Below are 26,010 nucleotides of genomic sequence, written 5' to 3'. Positions count from 1 at the left end.
ATATATATTGAAATCATATTGCAGCTTTCTAGCAGCAACGTCTCATCAGGTAGTCATGCATTGTGAGAAAACACAGTTTTAAGCCACAAATTTTCAATGATGCAGATAAAAGGTAATTTTGTCAAACAGAAAAGCTACAGTGAATCACCACACCGTCACCCCAAATGCACCCTAACCTTGAGATTTTGCTATGGTACTGGTATGAGTTGAAAAGACAACTATTAAACTCTTTTTTTTTTTTTTTTGTTAATCTACATTGTTTCATACTTTAGCTAATTTACATATTAAAAATATTAAAGGTTTTTGTAATTCCAATGACACAAGATAAAAAAATATATATTAGGTGCAAAATTCACTTCCATATGGATGTTGTATATCTCTGCGTTCATGAGTACAATCATGAATGCAACCTTATACAACATGGTTATACTGAAATCCACATGCATGCAGACTCCGTACTTAATATTTGTTCCAAGATTAGATAGAGTCGCTTAGATGATTTGGTCACATTAAACGTCGACCATAGGAGAGTAGATATTTTAGATTAGCCTTCTGTTGAGAATGATCTAAGAAGATTAGGACATATTATATAAAACATAATCTTAATTTATTAGAATTAAATGAAAAATATAACACTTAATAGGACATAATGTAGAAAAAATGATTCGTGTTTTTTTACAAAAAAAAAGAAAAACAAGACGATGGGTTTTATGCTTCATGTTGTTGTTGTTTTGAGGGTAATTTATAAAGAGTCTTCGTTTAAAATAGATGTCCTCAAAATTTTTTTTTTCTACATCATTTTCAACAATTTTAAATTGTTATAAGAAAAGAAATTTGGAATTATATTGGTTTTTCATATAATTTCTTTTTGTGATACTTACAATAATTAATTTCTTTAAATTATTTAAATCTTACCAATATAAGCTTTACGTAAATGGACTGGACAAGCAGTTAGAATGAGCATAACAATAAACATGTGAGATGAGTCTGTTTGGGACAGTTGCAGCTTATTAAAAAACAGTTATGAGACTGCTGAAAAATAATCCGATGTTCAAAATGTTACGATGACTATTATAATTTTTTTTTAAAAAAGTCAGATTGTAGTTAGAAAGCAGCCACCACATCAAGTCAAGACTGACGAGAAAACAAAGATTTCAGTGGCAGCTTTTTGAAAAAACTACCAAAATATAGTTTACCCAAAAGGACAAACTTTAAAAGCATGCAAATATTCAAAAAGAGACAAAACAACCTTATAATTAAAGCTTGTTTAAGCAATTTCTTTTCATGTCGTCTAAGATAATATTTAATTCTAATTATCTTTAATTTTAATTCAAGGATGTCTTTTATAATCTCAATTCATTGTTTAATGTATTGTTTCAACAAAGCTACACATATCTAATCATTTAGTAAGGTGCACTATTGAGAATGCAAAGATTCGTCCAAATTTACAAAATCTAGCACTCATGCGATCTTTTTGAACTACTGAATCGATGTGTTTACGCGTGCTACAATCAAATAATTGAGAATTTGATAAAAATGAAAACTTTGAGATATGTTTTTATCATGAATTTTTATATGAGAGTGAGAATTTAAAAAAAATAAATGAAAGAGGGTGTTTGATTCGTAAATAACAATATTTTGGGGTGCCATGCATGTAATTGCCATTTTGAAAAAAAAAAAGACATTTTTTTCTATCAAAATAGCCTTCAAAATAAATTAATTGCACATACATACCAACCAATTTCTATATATTTATATATCTAACACGTCAATATTAATTTTTACATATATAACACCATTATTTTTAGTGGTAAAAATATAAAAAATAAACTTTGGATGGTAAATATGTAAATACAAAAAGAATCGGATGATATATAAGATAAGCAGTGCGTCCGCGAGTATCGGAAGAGTTCTTTTCACCATTTTTGTTTTCCGTCTAAAACTGGTCGCAATAAATGCTTACAAATCCCTGCCGTGAACGCTCTGTTCATCTCTGCCTTTTTCTTCCCGGAAGTATCGCCCCTTCTTACTGCTTAATTTCACTTTCCTCTTCTGCGATTTTGATTGCTGGGTCTCCTTGTTGGTAAGAACTATCCATTTTCTTATGATTTGATTTCATCGTCGTGCTTTTGTTTCCCTTAATTTTGATCCGTTTCAAGTTGTTGTTGAGTCGGCGTCATTGTCTGTTTCATTTGGATGGGTTTGATCTAGGGTTTGTGTTCTGGCTCATTTTGTGATAAATTCTAGTGGAATTCGTTCGGGTTGTGTTTCTTAGTTTGGGTTTTTCTGATGTTATTGGCACGGAATATTGTTCGTATTCTTATTTTATCAGAATTCTTGTAATATCATTTCTCAAAATTTGTGGATCAGTAATTGTTTAATTTTGTATTTTCATTTGACAAGGATTTTTTTTTTTGGTAGATTTAATTAAATTAGGCTACGAAGATATTATTGCATGTTGATCTTGGTACTTGTTCATGGATCCTCCTGTGTGGTTGATATCTGTATTTGATTTTATGCCCTACTTATAATCATAAAATTATCTCGGATAAAAAAAAAAAAAACCTATAATGTTTCTTTTTTATTTCATTTAGGGGTGTAAAAGGGTGGAGTCCGGCTCAAGTCATCTCTGTCTTGAGCATGAGTTTGAGCTTGAATAATTAATGAGATTCGAGCATAAGCTCAATTCTAAAAGTTCGAGTTAACTCGTTAGCTAGCTTCTTTATTATAGAATAAATAATAATAATTTAATTAGAACAACAGTTGTAATAAAATGAAAAAATGGGAAAGTAGGTAAATAATAATAAATCATTTAATGTGCGTGATGTATAATGTTTATATATCTTAATTGAGACAACATTTATATTTATGTATTTTATATCAATAGTTTTAAAATAAGTCAGCTCAAGAGCTAACGAGTTGAGTGGGGATAACTCAAACTTAGCTCGTCAGCTCATCGAGTTTAGCTTATGAGCTATTTATCAAGCCAAGCCCAAGTCATCACATCAATTGACTTAACTCAGTTATACCTCTAATAACATTATTAGTACAAAACAGATGTGTGCTAGAACATTCGTGGCGGTAAAGTAATGAATTATCATCTCGACATTAGACGATAATCCAACACACACTTAGAGAATAAAAATGTCAGATAGAGAGCAGAAGTTTTTAATTGAAAAAACCTGAAAAGGAAAAAACCATGTGGCCTATCCCAGTTAGAAATAATTCAGTATAACTTGATGAGGACAGATACCAATTCTTGTCTCACAGACAGGAAATGGTCAAACAGTTACATTGTTTGCATGCACGAGCACTCGTTGCACAACGGTCAGGAGCGGTTGCAATTGTCAAAACATCGGTACACAACTTTTAAAATTCGTCGTTGCGCGGTGTTCAGAACGCCGCCTTGCTCGGTGGAATGCTCCACTACATTGGCTGCTACTCCACACAGTTTTTCATTACTTCGCAACATTGTTCGCTACCCCGCACAATGCTTTGTTACTCCCCAACATTGGTTTTTTTTCTGCAAAGTGCTTCGCTAATCTGCAGTGTATGCCGGGATTTTGCGGCGTAAGCTCAATTTCTGCGAGAGGCTTCTTTGCAGCGAATAGGGGGCGACCAACGTGGTTGACGACGGTTGGCGAGCGATGGTCTACGGTGGTCGACGGCTATAGGAGCGGAAAACATTTATCGGATCTTCAATGTAGAATACTAAACTTCAACTCCTTTTTCTCCTTGTCCTCCAAGTTCAGTTCTTCGCCCCCTCTTCATGATATAATAACCAATAAATAAAAAATTAAAACTGTTATAATATTAATAATCGAATAAATATAAGGATAAGATGCTCTTTGTTTCGTCTTTAAGGGTTGCATGTCCCTTTTGAAGGAAAATTTTTTTTATACAGAGTACTTACGCAGCTCTACACGCGGATTCCTGTAATATGCCGCCATGTGTGTTATTTTAAGCCCACCTAAAAAAAATTAAAGTGGAACTGCATATGTTATTTGGGAGAGTTATTGGGGGGTTATTTGGGGGGGTTAATAACCCCCAATAATTTTTGCGGTTCCAATCCAATAATCTCCACGGTTCTATTTCAGCAACCCCCTGCATTAACCCTCACAATAACCCCGCAATAAATCTCATCAGTTTCACATCAATAACTCCACAATAACCTCTATGTGGCGACATATTACTGAAAGTTCGCACGCAAAGCTATGTACGTACTCCGTATGAAAAAATCTCCTTTTGAAGAGAGCAAAAACCGGAGAAAGCAGAAAGGAGGAAGGAGAAGGAAAAAGAATACGAGAAAGAGAAGGTGAGGGAGAAGAACGACAAGGAAGAAAACTTATTGTATAACTCTAGAGGCGGCACCGCGACAGAGGAAAACAATCAACTTCGAAGCGTAGATGAAAGGAGAAGAAGTTGGTTGGCGTTGGAGTCGACGCTGAGGTTTTGTCGTGTGTATGGGAAGGCATCAAAGCCATAAGAGAAAGCATCATGGGTGTTGGTGTGGGTCAGGATGAACCAGTCGAAGAGGCGACGATGCCGTGTCTGCAACCTAAGGCAGAGGAGGAAGAAAAAAGGCGGGGCATTTCCAGCCCTTCCTTGTGGCTTCTAGAAGTTGAAGGAGAAGAAGAAGAAGTCAAAGGAATAAGTAGACATGCAAAGGAGAAGTAGCGAAGTCGAGCTTGTGAGATAGAAGGGCGAGTCGTCATCAAGCACGCGAGGGCGACTGCGTGGGGAAGTCAAGACCGAGCTTTGTCCATTGTCTCGTGCACGGAGGAAGAAATAGGGAGCGACTCTGTGTGTGGAATAACCTAATCGGAAGAAGGGAGAATGAGAAAAGAATTGAACATAAAAAATAAGAGGGGAAGTGCCAACATGCGAAGGAGAGACCGAACTGAGCTTTTAAAATGGTAAGTTAGGGTTTAATGATATTTAGATTTTTAATTATAATAAATGAATTTCATTTAAAGAATTAATATGGATTTTGTTTTGTTAATCAAAATTGTAAAAACAGGAAGGTAAGAATTGAGAACATTAAATAAATGATTAAAGAAGATCATAAAGAAATTGTTCAATTTGCAGTAAGAGGAATTAAGGTAAATTTCAATTATGCATCTAATTTATGTTAATTAATTATTTAATTTTAAGCAATGTTAATATGAAATTATGTTAATTTAGGTTGGGAAGAGTAGCAAGAAGGAATTTGGGTTTGTTTATGCGATTAAAGGAGAAGTGCAAACAAATGGGTAGTTTCAAAGAATTAATTCAGATACAACTTTAATTAGAGTTACTTTACTTTTAAATAAATAATTGTCAAAATTAATATTAAGATCAATTATACTCTTCCTTGATAATTAAATCATAAATTTATGTTAATTTTTTTTAGTGGCTCTTTCAATTGTCAAATGTTACTTATATAAAATAAATATATAAACTTTTTTATTTCCAACGCCTGACCGTTTGTTCCCGCATTGGTTAATTTCAAGCTACGGGTTAAGTCGCGACACAAGTAGGGGTTATAACTCTATTTATAGAGTGTATGAGAGGTTTCCCTGCAATTTATGTTATGCATATTAGTCAACCAAGCATATAAATCAAGTTAATTTTGAAAACCCAATGAATATTTAAAAATAAGTTAGCATTATGTATTTTGTAACCAGGCATTATGCATAAAAATATTGCTTGCCCAATACAATCATTTTTAGTTGGCTACATAACTTTCTTGTCTCGCTTCATCCATTGCCTTAAGACTCTAACTCATGTTGGTTAAGGACCTTCTCAACTTATCAGTCCGGCCTCTTTTGTTGCCCCAAGATCATACCATTTCTCCATCTTTTAACCTTATACTCAACTTTAAATAATAACCAAACTACTTCTATGTGCCCTATATTGGCATTTCTTAGTTCCTACATAAGTCATAAGCTATTGCACTCCACAACATTGACGCCACTCTGCACAACGCTTCATTGCTCTACAACATTTACCTTTGTTCAGCAAGGTGCCTCGTAATCTGTAGTGCATGTTGAGATTCCGCAGCGTGAGTCATGATTTTGTGATAGGCTTCATGTAATGAGCAAGAGGCAGCAGATCGACGATGGCTGGCGAGTGGTGGTCGATTGCAGCAGACCGGACTTTCGATCCTCCTTCAAGTTGAGGTCTTCATATGCTCTTCATGATGGGGATGAGGTTTTATTTATAGAGTCTAGAATAGACATTTTTTGCAAATAAAGAAGAAATTCATATCACTCTATTAGCCTGCTCATCCAGGTTCCCTCAATCAGATGATATTCTATATGTATTTTCGTGTTTTAATGGTGTCAGAATTTAGTGATCTTAAGCTCGTTGGATTCATCTTATTGAGATGCTCGATTTGACTATAAACTTATTAGATTTGGAATCCATTTGACTTTCTCATTAGGCACCAAAAGTTTCTAAAAATGATTTAAAAACTCAATTTAGGCTTGATTTGACTCGGATTGGGTCAATGTTGGTGTTATTGCATTTGTCTCATCGAGCCGGTCAATTTGACGACAAGTTTGCCGAAATCAAAATTTTTGATGATTTTACGTGTGAGTTTGTATACTTTTTGCTCAAAAATTGCCTTGAGATTCGTGTTGAATGATGAAAAATTATTGATGACATATCAAAAACCATTATTGAACTCATTGAAATTCTTTTATTACATTTTGTTCAATTTTCAAATATTTTTATTATTATACTTTGCTTGTCTTACGTGATTTTCTTACAAAGCCATGTCTTTCTTATTTCACCATGTTTTGAGTAGAAAGGCTTCTCTGGAGACTATCGTGCTTCTTTAATATTTTTCTATTTGTTATTTTGTTTAACCATACTTGACTTTTCTATTCTTCTATTAGGTTTAGTTGTCAAGCTACTTATTCCACGTGCAACCCATTCAAATTAATTTTAGGGAAATTTACATATTTAGCACACAATTTTTTATGTATTTACATATCTCACGCTAAAACTTTCATATTTATATATATAGCACTATGGTGTTTTAAACCTATCCATGAAAATGTGCATATCAGTTTAAAAGTGTTGTTTTTTTATGTGATATTGCATATTTGAGCGCTATGTGTCTAATTATGAAAGTTTAGGTGTGAGATATGTAAATAAATAAGAATTGTGTGATATGTTTGTAAGTGCCCCCTTAATTTAATTACTTATTTGCTTATTTATTTTAAAACCCCTTTGGATGTATTCATACATTGGTTGGTCCCAGCAAAATATTATTTGTCAATACATGTGCTCATTTTATTATTATTTAATTTTGGCATATTTTCTTGGATATAAATATTATTTTAGTCACTTTAAGCTGAGCATAAATTGATTTTATTAGTTAATTGTATTTATTTGATTGGTTCAATTTGACTTTAGATGAATTATTGAAATTTCAGAAACTTCAGGAATTGGTGGCTTGGTGTACTTTTCATAATCCTTTGTTTCTGATTATATGATATACTATCTTCCCTGCTACTGCTATAAATATCATTTATACAGTTATTTATAGCTATTTATAGCGTTCGTTTTTTATATTCCTTGACAACTCACACGTGCTTCTGATCTAAAGGTTAAATCCTTATGGTTATCATCATTTTTGTTTTTCAGAATGTTTCTTTACCTAAAATATTTGCATAAAAACCCCATTTTAACAGGTATTCTCAACGGGGTTTCTTTGTTTTGATTATGCTTCCTGCTTGATTATTTAAGTGTTTTGCTGGTTTTTTTTTTTCTTCCAGAATATTGCTATATTCATATGAATGCCTTATCAGGAATTTTCTACAGTAAAAAGCAAATTTTGTTTGGATTTATTTGTTTTTACTTTATTTTTTGCTTGGTTATTTAAGGAGCCGGTTGGGATCACTTTTGTTTTTTGTTTTTATTTTGTTTTGTTTAGATTTTTATTCGAAACATTTGATTAAGCTATAATTTTTTTTTAAAAACACTCGAAACATCTTGTTTGAGTGTTTTCAAAAATATATTAATTTATTTTAGAAATAAAAAATAATAACATATAAAAAGCACACCAAAAAAATTAAGTTTTTTAAAATAAAAGAAATTAAAGACCAAAATAAAAATAAAATTGATCTCAAATAAGCCCCAAGTGTTTTATACTTTTGTTTTTTTTTAAAATCAGAATATTGCATTTGCCTAAATATATGCATAAACAAGCAATTTTATCATAAATTCTTGATAACAGAAAGCTGTTTGGATTTATATCTTTTGATTATACTTTCTGCTTGTTTATTTAATCGTTTTGTTGTTCTTTTCCCTGGAATTTATGCATAAAAAGCCCATTTTTTTCAGGAATTCTTCATAGCAAAAAGCAAAATTTGTTTCAATTTATTTGTTTTGATTATACTTTGTGCTTGGTTATTTTTATTTGTTAATTTTATTTATTTATCTTTTTATTTTTTTAATAGAGGGGAAGAAATGGGCCAGCTGCTATGTTGCCTGCAAGTGGAGCAATCAACTGTAGCAATCAAAGAGAGTTTTGGAAAATTTGATGATGTTCTTGAGCCAGGCATTCATCTTGTTCCATGGATTCTAGGAAAAAAGGTGGCCGGCCACCTTTCCCTCCGTGTCCAGCAGCTTGATGTTCGCTGTGAAACCAAAACTAAGGTGTGTTCCTATATGAATGATCTCATTTTAGAGAAGCGCCATTTACATATATACAACTTAATTCCTACGCAATTACACATCAGACACCTAAGCTTCAATTTATGTGTGTGTGTGTGTGTGTGTTGCCTTAATAATTTTTTAAAGTTAAAAACTGGTATGTTTTATGTGATATGAAAGATTTGGGTGGCGTAAGTGTAAAAGTAAGGTTTAGGTGTTAGATATGTAAATACATAGTAATTGGGTGGTTAAATTTTAGATTTTATATATGTAAAAAACATAAATAGGATATTAAATTTTAGATTTTATATATGTAAAAATATAAAACTCGTGTGTTCTAGTTTTTCATTTCTAAGTAGTTTTGACGAGGCAAAACTCCAGAGACTGATTGTTCTAGTTTTTGAATTGGCTGTCTAATTCGCATGTTCTAGGAGCTGAGTTATGAATATTCCAAGAACACATTTGTGTAAATAAAGTTACAATAATTAAATTGTGGCAATTACATACATATCACCCAATTTCTATGTATTTACATATCTAGCATCTTCGCCTTTTTACATTTATATCACCCAAATTATTTATATCACACAAAGAATATCACTATTATAACTTCAAAAAAAGTTAAATACACCTTTTAATGTATAATCAAGGTGGCATATATGTAAAAACTGAAGTTTTGTTAGATATGTAAATACATGGGAATTGAGTGTTATGTATGTAAATCTTCTTTTTTCATATCATAATATTTCAAATCTGTTCAAATAACATAATGATTATTTATATATTTTCTACTTGGGAAACCAGGACAATGTTTTTGTTACAGTTGTAGCATCAGTACAGTACCGTGCACTGGCAAACAAGGCAGCTGATGCCTTCTACAAGCTCAGCAACACAAGAGAGCAAATTCAATCATATGTTTTTGATGGTAAGACATGAAAGATATCTGAGTTTATTTTTTTAGGCAAAAAAAAAATTCATAATAATATGTTATTCTGCTGCAGTAATCAGGGCTAGTGTTCCAAAATTAAACTTAGATGCTGTGTTTGAGCAGAAGAATGATATTGCAAAAGCTGTGGAAGATGAGCTTGAAAAGGTATTTTTCCTCCAAAAATATCATTTCTAACTCTTTAGAATTGAAAATTTACATACAAACCACAAAGTTTCTATGTATTTTAACATATTTAACCCCTGAAGTTTGATATTTATAATTATAGCAGCTTGGTGTTACAAACCTATGAATAGAAATGTGTTTTTTTTACTTTTACTAAGATAATGATGATTTAAGTGGTATGCATGTGACTATGAATGTTTAGATGTTAAATATGTAAATAAATAAGAATTATGCGGTATGTTTGTAAATACCTCTTTTTTGTGATTTTGACTATTCTGTTTTTAGGCAATGTCGACTTATGGATATGAAATAGTTCAGACACTCATTGTGGATATTGAGCCTGATGAACATGTGAAGAGGGCTATGAATGAGATAAATGCAGGCAAGTCTTTTTTTCTCAACCCACAATCATTCCATAGAGTTGTGAACATGTTATAAAACTCGAAAATTTATAATCCGTTCGGGATCACTTTTGATTTTTGTCCTCAAAATCGAAAATCATAAATCTATTAAATTCACCTTACTCCGAGATTTAGTAAATCTGGATTTACGCTGAATAATCATTGACGATATAGCGGCGAGACTGAGGCTGGCGGCAAACGAGAAGGCGGAAGCGGAGAAAATCCTACAGATAAAGAGGGCGGAAGGCGAAGCTGAATCAAAATACCTAGCCGGGCTCGGCATAGCTCGACAGCGTCAGGCCATCGTCGACGGACTCAGAGACAGCGTTCTCGCATTCTCTGCTAATGTGCCCGGAACTTCGGCCAAGGATGTCATGGACATGGTGTTGATCACTCAGTACTTCGACACCATGAAGGAGATCGGTGCCTCCTCCAAGTCTTCTGCCGTCTTCATCCCCCATGGCCCCGGAGCTGTCAGGGATGTCGCCGCCCAGGTCAGGGATGGTCTTCTTCAGGGTGGTGCTTTTCATTGAGTGGGGTTTTCAGGGTTGGTTTGAGTTGGTGTGTTTGATTTCTTATGTTTATAAAGGTTTGGTAGGAATTGTATAGTGCTTTTGATTTTGTTTTTGTGTGGATTTGTAATGTATTTTGATGGTGAACTTTTAATGGAAGTTTATTATATCACTCAATTTTTATGTAAAATTGTGTGGATTTGTATGAAAAGCTAATGGTTTTTATTGGTAGGAATTGTATAGTGCTTTTGATTTTGTTTTTGTGTGGATTTGTAATGCATTTTGATAGTGAACTTTTAATGGAAGTTTATTTGTGCTGTAAATGTCAATATTTGTCTTGGTATAATAATTTGAGGAAAACAAATTTTTTTTTGAGGTGGGCAAATCTTTGGTAATGATATGATAAGTTTATAGACACAATGTAAATTGAATAATAGAACTTGTTATTTGTCTTATTCATGAATCTACATTTCTTTTTGTATGAATTTAATTGAATTAAAATAAGAAAATAATGAGAATTGATGAATTATCAATCTTTGCATTATAGTCGTTGCGTGCTGGAAAATTTGATGTGGTAAAGTGATATTGGAAGGAAGAAAACAACGAGATCTAGCTCAGGTAAAGTAATCCACTGTTTGTTTGTAGGTAAATAGTTCAACAATTCTAATGGACTAGGGAAGATGAAATTACAATCCTCATATCACAAATGTATAATAGTAGTTCGACTATAACAGGTGCAATTGGGCTACAAAAAATGTAATTGATTATGAAGGTAGTGGTTGATGGTTGTAATAGTGACATTTTACCATAGAGGTTGCAGTTGGAAATTGTAATAGTGGTAGTTAGCCACAAAGGTTGTAGTTAGTTGTTGCACAGGCTGCACTTGGTCATAAAGGTTGTGGTTGGAAGCTGCACTATCATCACTCATCAGTTGGCCATAGAGGTCGTAGTTGGTGACTGTAATATATACATTTGGTTACAAATGTTATAGTTGGTGACTACGATAGCGTTAGTTTGTCACGGAGGCCATAGTTGGTGACTAGAACATTGTCAGTTGGTCATAGAGGTCGTAGTTGAAAGTTGTAGCAGTAATTGGTCATATAGATCGTAGTTGGGGGTTCAAATAGGGTCAGTTGGCAACAGAGGCTGTAATTGAGGAGTAATAATGTCAGTTGGCTATAGAAGACATAATTAAAAGTTGTAGAAGTAGTTGGTCGCTTAAGCCATAGTCAGTGATTAGGCCCCTTATCTCAGAACGGGGTTACAATTTTACACAGAACACTGCATTTGTTAATATACAATGTAAATAAAGATACAACAACTAGGTACAACTGTCATATTTGAGCTACAACGTTCGTATGTAGTGGAAGCTGGTGACAGGTGATCAACAACGGTAAGTGGTGGCGGTCGTCGGTGGTCAGTAACTACGGAGGCTATCGTCGGGTCTTCAATATGGTGTTATATGTTACGATTGTATTTGAGACATAACATTAGCAAGGATCACCGAGGACGACAGACAATGGCAACTGGAAGTAGTTTACATTGGCTAAGGTAGTAAGTGGCTACGGAGGTCGGAAGTTATCTTTGGTTCCATATAATGTTATATGTTACAAAAGTGTTTGGATACATCAATAGTAAATAAGCATCATCGATGATGGCGAACAAGGGTTGATGACGGTGGGCCACAATGGCTGACGAGTGGTTGTAGGCGGCTACGAAGGCCGAAAGTTATTGTTTGGTCTTCAATATTGCGTTATACATTAGGATCGTTTGGGATACAATATTAGAAATTAGGGTTTTCAAAGGCAGAGAGCAGGGTCTCCAATTCAGTGTTATACAACTGTCTTTGGGATACGACGTTAATAAGTAGGGGTGGCTGACGACGACAAGCAGGGCTGGCTTGTGGTGGTTGACGATGGCTTGATCGACGGTGGTTGGCGACTATGAAAGTTGGAAGATATAATATAGACCATAATTAGGATACGACGTTAGCAAGGAGGGGTTGCCAATGGCGGCCAAAAGTGATAGTTGATGGTGGTCGACATGCACGTAGGCTGAAAGTTATCGTCAAATATGAGCTTTTTGATTATTTAACTTTCTTGACGACCTGATGAGATAGTATATATTGATCCCTTAATCATTGATGATTTTTTTGATGATTGAATGACTTAATGATCTCAAAAGTGAGTATCCTGAGCTCATTGGATTTCTCTCGTCGAGACACTCTATTTAAATATAAATATTACAAATTTAAAGTTTATTTGATCATTTAATTGACAATCCAAAAACTCCAAAAATGCTTTAATGGCCTAGTCTGGGCTTGATTAGATTCAAATTGAACGAATTTTGGTAGCATTGGCCAAGTTGATTAGTTTAATTACAAACTTGCTTGAAAACCTAACATTAATTAAAACATAAGCATCAATTTTTTTAGGGTTATATCTTTTAATTGGACTTGATGAAAGCTAACAATACTCTTTATCTGACACTCTTAATTGTAGAAACCCTAGTTCTCAATTGGGAGATGAATAAAACATTCACAAAGCTACGTAATTGAGATTGATTGAAAATCATGACATTAATTAAACCAACATCTTCTACCATGAATTGAATTTGAATAGTTGATCAATTAGGATCAATGCGAGGCTTATTGGACTTAATTTAAGATTGGTGAAGACAGTTAGAGATAATATATATTCATAAAACTACTTGTCAAACAAAATATTGGCAAGATTAGAGAATTTCGTGCATTATAAGAAGGTATGCAGGCAACAATTAGAATTTTGAAGCTTAGGTGTTAGATATGTAAATACATAGGAATTGATTTGTAAGAGATCAACTGTAACAATCAAACTTAGATAAAGAAAATACACAAATCGTTCAAATTGATGGTTAAAGCAGATCCTGCTCCACGACTTCAAACAAAACTCCTATATTAAGCACCGAACTGAAACAAAACAAAAAAAGCATCTTAAATTTCATGGCAGCAGTAGTGATTTTCAGACCTTTTAGAGCAGACTTACTGGACCCGATTAGCTTGGAACAGCCCATCTCGGATCTGATCGGCGATGTCTCGAACAGCTCCAAGTCCATGAGGGATGAACACCGCCGGGCTCTTGGAGGCGGCTCCAATCTCATTCATGGTGTCTAAATATTGTGTGATGAGGACCATGTCCATCACATCCTTTGTCATTGTTCCAGGCACGTTGATGGAAAATCCCAATGCACTGTCTCTCAATCCGTCGATGATCGCACGACGCTGTCGAGTAATCTGAGATCTGATAGATACTTTGCCTCGGCCTCGCCCTCAGCTCGCTTGATCTGGATGATCTTCTCGACCTCGACCTTCTCATTCACAGCCAAACCAAGTATTGCGACTAACGAAAAGGGGTGATTTTTAGTCAAATTTATGTTTTGAATTTGATGTAAAGGGGGGATGAGTAATGATTTTGAAGTCAGTAAATAATGAAAATTTTTTTTCATATGGAGTACGTGCAGACTCTAGTAATATGTTGTCATCTGTTCTACATCGAGTCCACCTAAGAAAATATTAAAGTGGAACCGTGGAGGTTGTTAGATTAGAACCGTGGATACTTTTGACCCCTCCATTTACCAAATCAAGAACTGGACTACTCAAAAACTTCTACAAGGGCCATGTCGCAATAGACTCTACCTAATTCTACCAACTCTTCCTAAGCAAGCCATGATCTTAACCCACACATATGATATGAAGTATGGCATCAAAGAGTTGACCACATCAACAACAACACAACTGTGCTTATTTAAAAACAATATCCTACTCTATGTATGCCTAAGAAAGCCCCATTTTGTAATTCTTACATTATAGCAATGCATCTAAAGTTGAGCTTTTCCTCTTCTCACAATCATATCCATAGACCCTAAGGCTCTATTTGGCGCAGCTGCAGCTTTCTAGCTTTTCAGCTGCACCCAGGAAACTACTATGGAGAAGCTGCTACGGGAAAACTAGTTGGTTGTTTGTTGCAGCTATATGGAAATATCTGTGGGGCAACTGTTTCTTAAAAATTGACAATTCTGCCCCTATTTAGTTAAATTATTTGGAACAGAATACTGACAGTTTTATATATGATACAACAGAAGCTGAGATTCACTTTACAAGCTAAAAATGTAAAAAATAGACTTAAACTTTTTAGCCAATCTCAGAAGTCATAAATTTGATACTTCTAAGAAAAAAGTTAAATAAAAACAATTCAAAATTACAGATATTCAACTCACGTCACAATGAGTATCAAAAAAATTGTGTTATGTATGTAAATGCCCAATACGAGAAAAAACGAATTCAAATTTGAAAAATATACTTTCAATTCCTGCAACAGCATCAAATAAAAACTTCTTTCCTCTTTACTTGTAATCCCTTACTATTAAGCAAGGAAAGAAATAGTCATATGCTACTACACCTTCATCAAACCAATCATCCAATACTTATCCCTTACTATAATACACCTCAAACGATGGAAACATATAATCCTTTTCATTCCAATGGACTTTACAATCAAGCACCTGTTCAGACTGATGTACTCCAAATTGGACATTAAATCTGCATTATACATCCACTTAGCAGAGCTTACACCCTTGTATGAAAATTTGCATACATACCACTCAACATAAGAGAGAAATGAATCTTTTACACCATACCACACAATTCATTTGTGCTTGCATATCTAACAACTAAACTTTAATAACTATAAGAAAACAATAAAATAACTTGCACATATTCCAGATACCTTCAAATTTGTATATATTCCAAATGCCCTTTTAAGTTATGCTACCGTGCAAATTAAAAGCATATAGTCCAAATCTGCATTTCTCCGTGTGCTTACAAAACGATGCTCGAGTGCAAATTATTTGTACGTTCCAAAAGCTTTCAATTTACAAAAGAGTGCACAACTCAGTAGCTATAGAGAGAGAGAGAGAGAGAGAGAGAGAGAGAGAGAGAGAGAGAGATAGATAGAGAGAGAGAGAGAGAGAGGGAGAGTTCCTTTCTGCACAACCATTATAAGATGGATAAGCTACAACAAACTTTATGCCTGTGCTGAAACTTTCATTTAAAATGTCATTAACATAACTAACATAACTATGAGAACTGCTTCCAATAGAAGTCACACCTCTAGAGAACATACAAAGCACATCACATTGACTATAGTTTATGGATAACCTCATTATCAATAAAAACATAAATAAACTCAGCGGGATTTGGATACACCTTGTAACAACAAAACAAAAAAGAAATGCACCACAATGACATTCAACAATATATATATATATATATAATGTACATATATACCACGAAAAATGCATTTGTATAAGTTTAAGAAAATTTCAATTGACTATCTCTTTATGCATATTAAATTTATGCATAACTTCTCAACATATATTAGAAAAGCAATACCAAAAGTAGATATCAATCAAACTCATACTAACAAGCAATATCTTCATAAAACAAAATAGCTTACCTGTAAAATTCCCACAAACAAATGTAAGTGATGCATCTCTAAAGCCAAAGCAACATAACATCAATTCAGAATTGAGCAAAAAGTTCAAAAAAGAGGGGTAATTGCATACATACCACTGAATTCCTATGAATTTACATATCTAACACTTAAATTTTGCTTTATACATTCATACCACTCAAATCTTTCATAACACAACAAAAATACAACTTTTATTAAAAGTGAAATAGAGGTGAAGCGGAGGAGAACAGCTGTCATGGAAATAATAAAGGTCGATCCAATGAGCGAAAGAAATAGCCTTCGCGGCAGCTCCATTCTTCGGTGCATCTCCTCCTCCCCATGACTCACGAGTTGAGATTGGTCATATGAATTATTGAGAATCTTCGCTTCCCCTTTCTGATTTTTTACAGTGTGGAGACATTCTTCTCGGCAGCTCCATTCTTCAGTGCATCTCTTCCTCCCCATGACTGGCAAGTTGAGATTGGTCATACGAATTATTGAGATTCTTTGCTTCTCTGTTGTCTTCCCCTTTCTGAGTTTCTGTAGTGTGGAGCCATTGCATATTTGCATAAATGACTTGCAAGTCCACTCTTGCTTCTCTAAGAAAATTAAAAAAGAAAAAAGAAAAAAAATGTTCAGAAAAGGAACGCTGAGGAGGAGGATTAGATTTGATTCGATCCACTCTTTTCTTCTCTTTGTGGCTTCTCCCATCCAAGCGGTGGAAGACGAGCAGAGTAAATATACTTCCGTGGTTTCTCTCTTTTAAGGGCAGCAGCAGCTTCTTTGCCGTTGAGTCGAAGGTCGGCATAAAAAAAAACAAAAAATGTGAATAAGGGGTGAATAAGATCGGGAGAAGGAAAGTAAGAAGGAAAGCACCCAGTAAAAGCGGACCGCAGGAAGGATCCCGCGGCCTGCATTACGCTGCGCCTCGGGGCCGCCGTGATTAAATTGACACCCCAAACAAATGAGTTTTGCAAGGGGGCATCGTGTCGCGCGAAGAAATACCCCCCAAACGGGACCTAAGAACTTGTACACTCCGATCTAAGGGGACTTTCCCCAACCACCTCTGTTCAAGAATACAAATTGCAAGTTTTATTTATCGATGATGTTACTCGCTGTACTTGGCTTTATCCAATGACTCTTTAATTTGAAACTATTATCGACTTCATTTAATTTAAACAAATGGTGGAAAAAACAATTTAACGCTCAATTTAAATGCCTTCAATTAGGCATTGGTAGGGAATACAAATATAATCAATTTCATAACCTACAACAATCCAAACGCATCACCCATCAGCTCTCATGTCCTTATATAACTGAACAAAAATGAACTTGCAGAACACAAACATAGCCATCTACTTGAAACCACCATAATACTATTTGTTAACTCTAACCTCTCAAATTTCTGGTGGCCCGACACCATACTAGCCGCCAATTATTTCATAAACCACAAGCTCTCCACCAACACATCCAACAAATCACCCTACCAATTACTCCACAAAACTCCACCAGATTACACCATTCTCCGCACCATCGGGTGCGCATGTTTCCGCTAGATTCCTCCACAACACTACAACAAACTTGATTCCAATGTACATTCCTAGGATATCATAACCCACCAAAAGATACAAATAGCCCTCCCCCAACTCAATCTTCTATCAACTACATCTCCAACCACTCCCATTACTTCACCACTTTTCACACTCCCTACTGTTTCACGAACCCCAACTCAATCACATCCTCAATAATCCCCTTCTTTCGCTCATCAATCGGATGACTACTCCAAGGGTCTGTTTGGGGCAGCAGCAGCTTATCCAGCTGATCTAGATAAACTGTCTGACAGTTTGATTTTTGCGTTTAAAAACAGTTGATTCTAAATAAATGACCATTCTGCTCTTGCTTTGAATAAATTGTGTAGCTGTTTTATTTGTACGTTTTACAAACAGCTTATTTGAATTTTTTTGTTAGGAAAATGAACAATCTGGCACGCAGAAGTTGTAATGTTTTTAACAAAATTGTAATGTCTACTCATTAGAAAATTTTACAATCAATCCAAGCCCTTCATAACAGTGCAAAAAAGATATAGACCTCACATAATAGTGAGTATCATGAAACATAAAAAATAGAAGAATTAATATGTTAAAATTACAAGGACAATATTCATTTTAAAATTTAGAAGCATGTCACGACTGTTAATGATTTGTTATGAAAATATATAAATGCAAATTTTTCAAAATATAACAGTACAATTGGCAACTACAGCAGTTGATAATATATTGAACTACTGTGGATATCTTTGGGGTCCAAATAATGTTTTCCTCTTGCAAGCACTTTTCAAACTACCAAAGCATGATAGCAATGGTTCCCGAGAACAAAATTCTGAGGTCGTCCAAACTGCTCCACACTTGGTAGGTTATAATAAGCATTCCATTCAACGACACATAAATTTTATTCATCTTTTAATAAGCAAAACCCGCAATCTGTGGAAACTTGAAGCCAAGAAAGCATCTCATTTTAAATTTTCTCCAAACATACCACCCAATTCATCCACTGCAGTGTTCAGTTGGAGAGATTCAACTATATACTTTTGCATCAGGGGTAACGAGCTAAAATCAATTATGCAACATTGGACCACAGAGATATCCTCAATAGAAATCCTCAATATGTCCAACAAGGATTAACTCATTTTTTCTTCATGAATGGGCTACAAGGATGAGTTCCCAGTTCATCATTCATCCCAAAGCCTTACCATCACCATTGTTACCAATAAAAGTCCAATTGACTATTCCAACCTAAAAGAGCCATGCAAAACCTTACAAGAAACTTCAAACTTTTTCTAACTTCAGTTGACGTCAAGTTGACGTCAAGAGCATTACTCGGTCGACGTTATTACCAAGGAAGCTTATCAAACACATACCACTCAATTCTTATGTGTTTACATATCTACCACCTAAGCTTCAAACTTTACATTCATGTCACCCAACCTGTATGTGAAAAGGTGCATTACTTTCTAGCAAATGAAGTATCCATATAGAAGTATCCATATAAGTGTATTTCTTTCTAGCCATTTATGTTCTATAACAAATACAGGTATCCATATATATTTCTTGCTACTAATTGAAGTATGGGTATGTCTTGAAATAACTTTTGAAAGCTGAATAGATTTGAAGGTCTGCAGACCGTTAGGCCAATGTTGGTCGAAAGTAGTTGATTGAATAAATGGAAATGAAAAGAAAACAGAAGTGATAAAAAAGTCATGTCGATAGTGTTATTAATTCATATAAGAATACACTCATGAATTACATTAAAGAAAGGACAAAAAGGAAACACATCATTCATAGCAAGAAAAGGAAAAAAATCAATTTTACCTTATTGGGATCCCATTTTACATCTCTTCCAAACCCAGTTGAACCTCACCAATATAACCAACTAATCGATCATAAGGAGGTGATCAAATTGATAAATTTGTCATTTATACTTGTATCTATCAAATGAATATGACGTTAAACAAATCCACAAGTTTTTATAGCTTATAATTGAAAGTAAAACAAAGCCATGACAAAGAAAAAACATAAAAACCAATAAAAGCATAATTGAAAGTAAAACAAAAGCCTTGAGATCACCTAAAAACCAATAAAAAAAATTGCAAGGCATCTTCCTCAAGAACACCAAATATCGGTGACAGAGTAGAAATATTTCCTCCATTTTTTGGTTGGGCTAACTTACTTCCCTCAAAGTGCAGTTCAAAAAACGAGAAGGAAAGGGAATGAAGAAATATTGCTCGCCAGGCGAGGGCAGCAGAGTAATCGGGGATTAAACGCAGAGACAGAATCGCGGCCAACGAGATGTTCCTGCGGCAGAAGTTCTTCATAAAATTGTCATTCTGTTTTGTTCCCAAACATATCTCATTTAAATTCACATTAAACCTGCAGCAGATAGTAAGCAAGTATTGGTGATCTTGGTGGAATCGAACCACCATCCCCTCAAACTCTGAATGGCGCATGCCAAACCAAATTTTGAGCGCTCTACCATTTTGAGCTTAAAGACCGAGAGAACAATAGATAGAAGAGTATAAACAGGGAGTAATGTGTTAACACCACACAATTTATATGAGCTTCATACCCATATCAAAAACTTATGCTAAAAATAATGATAAGATAAAAAGCAAAATACAAAAATACCCACTCATTCTAATCATCATAAAACGACAAGTCTAAAATAACATATCAAAACAGCCATATGTCGCTGTAAATCATTAAGAAAATGCTCCAGACATCAATGATTAAAAAGGGAATATAATAAAGCATTAATTAGTTACTTAAAAACACGATAAATGATAAAATTCGAACCAAAAAGATCAATTGATCATACTAAAGCTTGAGTACTGGGAATCATTTCCTTCCGCTTCTTCTTGTCGATCCAAGTAATTAACTTCTTCCGCCCCCTCGAATTTGGTTCTGTCAAAACTGACAATTCGATGAACAGAAGCAGCATCAAATCCAACAATCCAGTATTCAGTAGCAGCACTTACCATCCGCTTGATGAAAGATCTTATTAAACAACTTCAAAGGTTCCCCAATAAAGTTAAAAAAAAAATTGAAAAACTAGAGTTTAGACAACATTACAATTATTATTTACATGCCAAACAAATATAGCAACATGTCTGGGATCAAAAAGCACTGTAGAAATATGTAATAACGCTGTGATTTAATTCATAGTTTAGGGGTAGATCCCTCCCGCTATTGAGCAATGATAATCCTTCAAAATACTGTAGATATTGGTAATACTAGCTTTTAAACAATTGACAGAAGATCTTCCATTAAATTCATTTAAAATACAGTATAAAGGTATGTTTTCAGCTGCAATTGATACTGTTAAAAATATCTTCATAAATTTCAGAAGATCATCAGATCCGCAAAAACCATCTCATAAAGAAAGTTTAACTATTGGTCTGATAGAGCCGAGATTTATAACTCGCACCGCTGCATCAATAAAAAGAAGAGCTCGTAAATTACCTTCGAAGAAGAAAATCACGTCATTGAATCGGTTTGGCCGAGCATTAAAAACCTTTAATTCTTAAATAGAATTCTTTGATTCACGTCTCATCGGTGCAAATAGTAGTAACTAAAATTTGTTGAAGACTACCTCACACGATTTAAGTTACGTGGTTGAGAAGAGAGCATGAGCTGCGCGTGGTACCAAGACGAGTTGCAGAGAGCATGGGAAAAGTAAAGAGACGACGCACAAGGGAGAACCCAGGGCTCAAAATCACCCCGTACGATCTCCCATCCCCCACAAGAAGATTAATTTTATTAAGGATTTTTGGCCTGCCATGCGAGCGCACCCAACAAGGCAAAGGCCGTCATGACAACATGTGAGACATCTGATAACACATTGAACATCATCCGTCACCTCCTTGACAATCCAAGCTCTCTGTCCTTCTCGGTCATCCACATATAGATCACCTATCTATATTTCTCAGTATTACATAAAACAAAGTACATACGCCATCCTTAGCCAGCCTGATTCGTAAATACGAAAGCCTTCTTCCACCGGGACAGAACGTCCTCGTCTCGTTCAATAAATCACCCGATCTCGCCAGATCTGGAAACTCCGAAGCACACCAGGCACTCCCCATGAAATCGTACCATGAGTGCTCGTAAGCCCTCAGATACCCTGTGATGTAACAGAGAAACTAAGTAAAACAAACAGAGAAAGATCCATACCTCAAGAGAATCAAGGCAGCTGATCTCGATCTCCTCGAGAGACGTAGAGATGCAAACCCTAGCTTAGAAGGAGGCGATTGATAAACCAGGGAAGCCGACCCTATTTATCGACGACATTGCAGAAGATCAACGGCTGTTCTAATGCGGTTTATGTTTTACGGCCACGATGAATCCACGCTGATGCATGCAGATGTTGTACGTTGGATGAATTGGGTGATATTTATTACAATATTTTAGTGTTAAATGTATAAGAATTGGGTGATATTTACAAAATTATCATTGAGTCAAAAAAACTGCAAATAGTTCGTGTTTGAATAGTTAAGTATCTCGTATTTGATTGGTTGAATAAGTTATTAAAACTCGAGTTGTAAACGAGCGGAACATGAACAACTCTTTATTCGCTCATGTTCAGCCCATTTCAGCTCGAAATAAAAATATATATATATATATATAAATATTTATATAAAAATATATTATATATTTTTTTATAATAATATATTATATATATTTATATTTAAGTTTAAATCGTAATTGTGCATTGTTTTACATATATGTGGTTCATGTTCGAATCCAACACTTTATATCTATTTTTTCAGTTTAATTTTAACGAGTTAATCTCGGATCTAATATGAACACAAATATTTAAATTTAGCTGAACACGAATATACTGTTCACGAGCCGATTTCAAACACGAATAATTTCGAACGAGCCGAACACGAGTCCAATCTAAGCTCGCTTACATCTTTATCAACGAACGACCGTCAATTATAATCAGTGGTATAAAGATAAAAAGAAAAATGTAGAAGGAAGATATGTAAATACGATAAGAATTGGGTGATATTAATATATCTGCCCCAAAAGTTTATCAGAAAATTTATAAGCAGCCGCGAGAATGTTTACGACGTGAACTATCTGTGCATCTCAGGCTTTCTTCTTCCTGTAAGCATCGCCCCTTCTCATTGCTTAATTTCACTTTCCTCTTCTGCGATTTTGATTGCTGGGTCTCATAGTCGTGCTTTTTTTCCCCTTAATTTTGATCCATTTAAGTTGTTGTTAAGTCGGCGTCATTGTCTGTTACATTTGGTTGGTTTTGATCTAGGGTTTGTATTTCTAACTCATTTCTGATGAATTCTAGCGGAATTCGTTCGGTTTGTGTATCTTAGTTTGGCTTTTTGTGATCTTATTGGCACGGAGTATTGGTCATATCCTCCTTTATCAGAATTCTTGTAATCTGATTTCTCAAAACTTGTGGATCAATAATTGTTACTTTTGTATTTTCATTTGACTAGGATTTTTTAATTGTAGATTTAATTAAATTAGGCTATGAAGATATTACAGCATGTTGATCTAGGTACTTGGTCATGGATCCACGTGTGCAGCTAATATCTGTATATGATTTTATGCCCTACTTATAATCATAAAATCATCTCGGATAAATTTTTATCATTAAAGTATATTAAAAGAAAAAAAAAACCTATAATGTTTCCTTTTGAGTATCATTTAGGGGTGTAAAAGGGGCGCGCATTTTCTGTCCGGACACCTTATCTACCTTTACGTACGGTGCAGGTTATTCCTGAGTTATTTTCAGGTTATTTCTGGGTTATTTTCAATAATTCCAAAATAACCCAGAAATAACCCACGGTCTTTACTTTTGGGTTAATTCTGGGTTATTTCAAGATTATTGAAAATAACCTAGAAATAACCTGAAAATAACTTAATAATACCCTGCGCCGCACGTAGAGCTACGTTAGGAGTCCGCACAGAAAAATTTTTGGTAAAAGGGAGGAGTCCAACTCAAGTTATCTCTGGCTTGAGCATAAGTTTGAGCTTGAATAATTAATCAGATTTGAGCATAAGCTCAATTCTAAAAGTTCAAGTTAACTCATTAGTTGGGTTATTTATTAGAAATATAAAGGCTATAATAATTCTAGGTGAGTTTTTTGTTTGTTGATGTGCATCCTCGTGAGATTCATGATGTCCCATTGGTAAGTAGTCACATTGACTCGAGTTATCTTAGAACTGGCATCACATCGTTATAGCCGGTAGTCCACATGTTGAATCCTCGAGAAGTTTTGTCATAAATTCTATTAATTTACGTTATAACAGGCTTCAGATATATTGTAAATCCGATGACAATTTTGTTTTAAGTTTATTTGTTGCATGTCCAAGATCACGCACAATTTCAGCAGTCTCCTGGCATCCTCCCTGTTTAGGGGGTGCATCGGGGTGTTTGCGGCTATAAGAGTGTCTTCTAAGCCACCAGTTTGTAAGAAGTGCGAGAGCCTTCGATTAACCCACATGAATGGGAAGGATGAAGTGACAAGGGGCTTAAACGAAGAGGCGGCAGCAGCGAGGGTAGGGTTTCTTCTGCGAACAGGGAGGCTTCGGCTTCGGTGTGGTCGGATTGAGCAATAGAAGACGAAGAGAAGAGGGCGGTCGGCTCTATATGAATCGGGATTGTGTGGCTTCTGTGTGGGTTTGCGGTATAAGAGGAACAGCAGAAGGCAGGGAGTGGAAGAAACAGGACAGTGAATTTGTGGGGTGATCGCTTCTTGCGGTGAGAGCTTTGAAGACCTTTGTATGCTGCAATCCCTTCTTTTCTTTTTGCCGCTACCAATAATCGCGATTGTTTCATGATAGAGATGATAGCGCTTCATTCATTGGGAGCATAATGTGGTGCCACATGTCAAGCAGACCCGTCATTCTTAACACTGGCATTGGCCAATGTATTGCAGCGAAGCCCGCTTTGCACGTGACGCTCTACCATTATACTCCTAACGCACATGTAATATTTTCTTGTTTGATAAAATTAAAAAAAAACATATTTAACACCTCAAGTTTGATATTTATAATTATAGCAGCTTGGTGTTATAAAGCTATGTATATAAATGTTTTTTTTTTTTTTATTACTTTTAATAAGATAATGATGATTTAAGTGGTATGCATGTAAATATAAATGTTTAGATGTTAGATATGTAAATAAAGAAAGAATTATACGGTATGTATGTAAATACCATTTTTTTGGGGGTGATTTTGACAATTCTGTTTTTAGGCAATGTCGACTTATGGATATGAGATGGTGCAGACACTCATTGTGGATATTTAGCCTGATGAGCATGTGAAGAGGGCTATGAATGAGATAAATGCAGGCAAGTCTTTTTTTCTCAACTCACAATCAATCCATAGATTTATGGACATGTTATAAAACTTAAAAATTTAAAGACCATTCGGGATCACTTTTGATTTTTGTCCTTAAATTGCAAATCATAAATCTAATAAGTTCACCTTACTCCTAGATTTAGTAAAACTGAATTTAAGTTGAATGGTCATTGATGATATAGCGGCGAGACTGAGGCTGACGGCTAACGAGAAGGCGGAAGGCAAGGCTGAATCGAAATACCTGGCCGGGCTCGGCATAGCTCGCCAGCGTCAGGCCATCGTCGACGGACTCAGAGACAACGTTCTCGCATTCTCTGCTAATGTGACCGGAACTTCGGCCAAGGATGTCATGTACATGGTGTTGATCACTCAGTACTTCGACGCCATGAAGGAGATCGGTGCCGCCTCCAAGTCTTCCGCCGTCTTCATCCCCCACGGCCCGGGAGCTGTGAGGGATGTCGCCGCCCAGGTCAAGGATGGTCTTCTTCAGGGTGGTGCTTTTCATTGAGTCAGAGTTGGTTTATTTTCAGCAGTTGGTGTGTTTGATTTCTTATGTTTATAAAGGTTTGGTAGGAATTGTATAGTGCTTTTGATTTTGTTTTTGTGTGGATTTGTAATGTATTTTGATGGTGAACTTTTAATGGAAGTTTATTTGTGCTTTAAATGTCAATATTTGTCTTGGTATAATAATTTTGAGGAAAAAAACAATTTGTCATTATTTTTAAATAATCTAACTTTTTTTAAAGTTTATAATCATATTTCTCTAATGTTTATGACTTTCATAATAGAAATTCAGTGTAACTTTCATATTTTGATTTTATATCTCTTGATCCAATGTTAATAATTGTTCTTCATTTCTTCAAGTATGAATGCCTCTAATGTGAAGGAAAAGCTCGTGATGCTTATCAATTCTCTCTTCATGAGCTTCAATTCTCTCTTGCGACAAAGTGATGTGTAATATCTCCA

At 34.9% G+C, this 26,010-nt stretch overlaps 2 protein-coding genes and 1 long non-coding RNA gene across 7 annotated transcripts; 2 read left to right on the top strand and 1 right to left on the bottom strand.

Annotated features, from left to right (window-relative positions):
* Positions 1-1,915: 1,915 nt before the first annotated feature.
* LOC110037045 (hypersensitive-induced response protein 1-like) lies at positions 1,916-25,714 on the top strand. The gene is made up of 7 exons (XM_020741605.1): positions 1,916-2,083; positions 8,451-8,649; positions 9,451-9,571; positions 9,648-9,739; positions 10,043-10,139; positions 10,333-10,714; positions 25,568-25,714. Exons 2-6 carry the CDS (start codon positions 8,461-8,463, stop codon positions 10,689-10,691), a joined length of 858 nt encoding a protein of 285 aa, XP_020597264.1. The 5' UTR covers positions 1,916-2,083; positions 8,451-8,460; the 3' UTR covers positions 10,692-10,714; positions 25,568-25,714.
* LOC110037048 lies at positions 19,645-21,973 on the bottom strand. Its single transcript, XR_002295287.1, has 2 exons — positions 20,531-21,973; positions 19,645-20,085 (listed from the first exon to the last, which is right to left on the bottom strand). It is a non-coding gene; the product is annotated as an uncharacterized LOC110037048 (long non-coding RNA).
* Positions 22,770-25,714, top strand: LOC110037046 (hypersensitive-induced response protein 1-like). Of its 5 annotated transcripts, none has more exons than XM_020741609.1 (5): positions 22,770-22,824; positions 24,055-24,442; positions 24,526-24,670; positions 24,938-25,034; positions 25,227-25,714. In XM_020741609.1, the coding sequence occupies exons 4-5, from the start codon at positions 25,016-25,018 to the stop codon at positions 25,550-25,552; spliced, it is 345 nt and encodes a 114-aa protein (XP_020597268.1). In that variant the 5' UTR covers positions 22,770-22,824; positions 24,055-24,442; positions 24,526-24,670; positions 24,938-25,015; the 3' UTR covers positions 25,553-25,714. The 5 variants fall into 5 exon arrangements, with proteins under 5 accessions (XP_020597268.1, XP_020597269.1, XP_020597265.1 ...); XM_020741606.1 differs by having other exon boundaries at positions 22,773-22,824; positions 24,034-24,442; XM_020741607.1 differs by lacking the exon at positions 24,526-24,670 and having other exon boundaries at positions 22,773-22,824; positions 24,034-24,442.
* Positions 25,715-26,010: the final 296 nt, after the last annotated feature.

Source organism: Phalaenopsis equestris, unplaced genomic scaffold, assembly GCF_001263595.1.
Source record: "Phalaenopsis equestris unplaced genomic scaffold, ASM126359v1 Scaffold214330, whole genome shotgun sequence".
Classification (NCBI taxonomy): Eukaryota; Viridiplantae; Streptophyta; class Magnoliopsida; order Asparagales; family Orchidaceae; genus Phalaenopsis; species Phalaenopsis equestris.
This window is presented reverse-complemented; position numbering and strand designations above follow the sequence as displayed.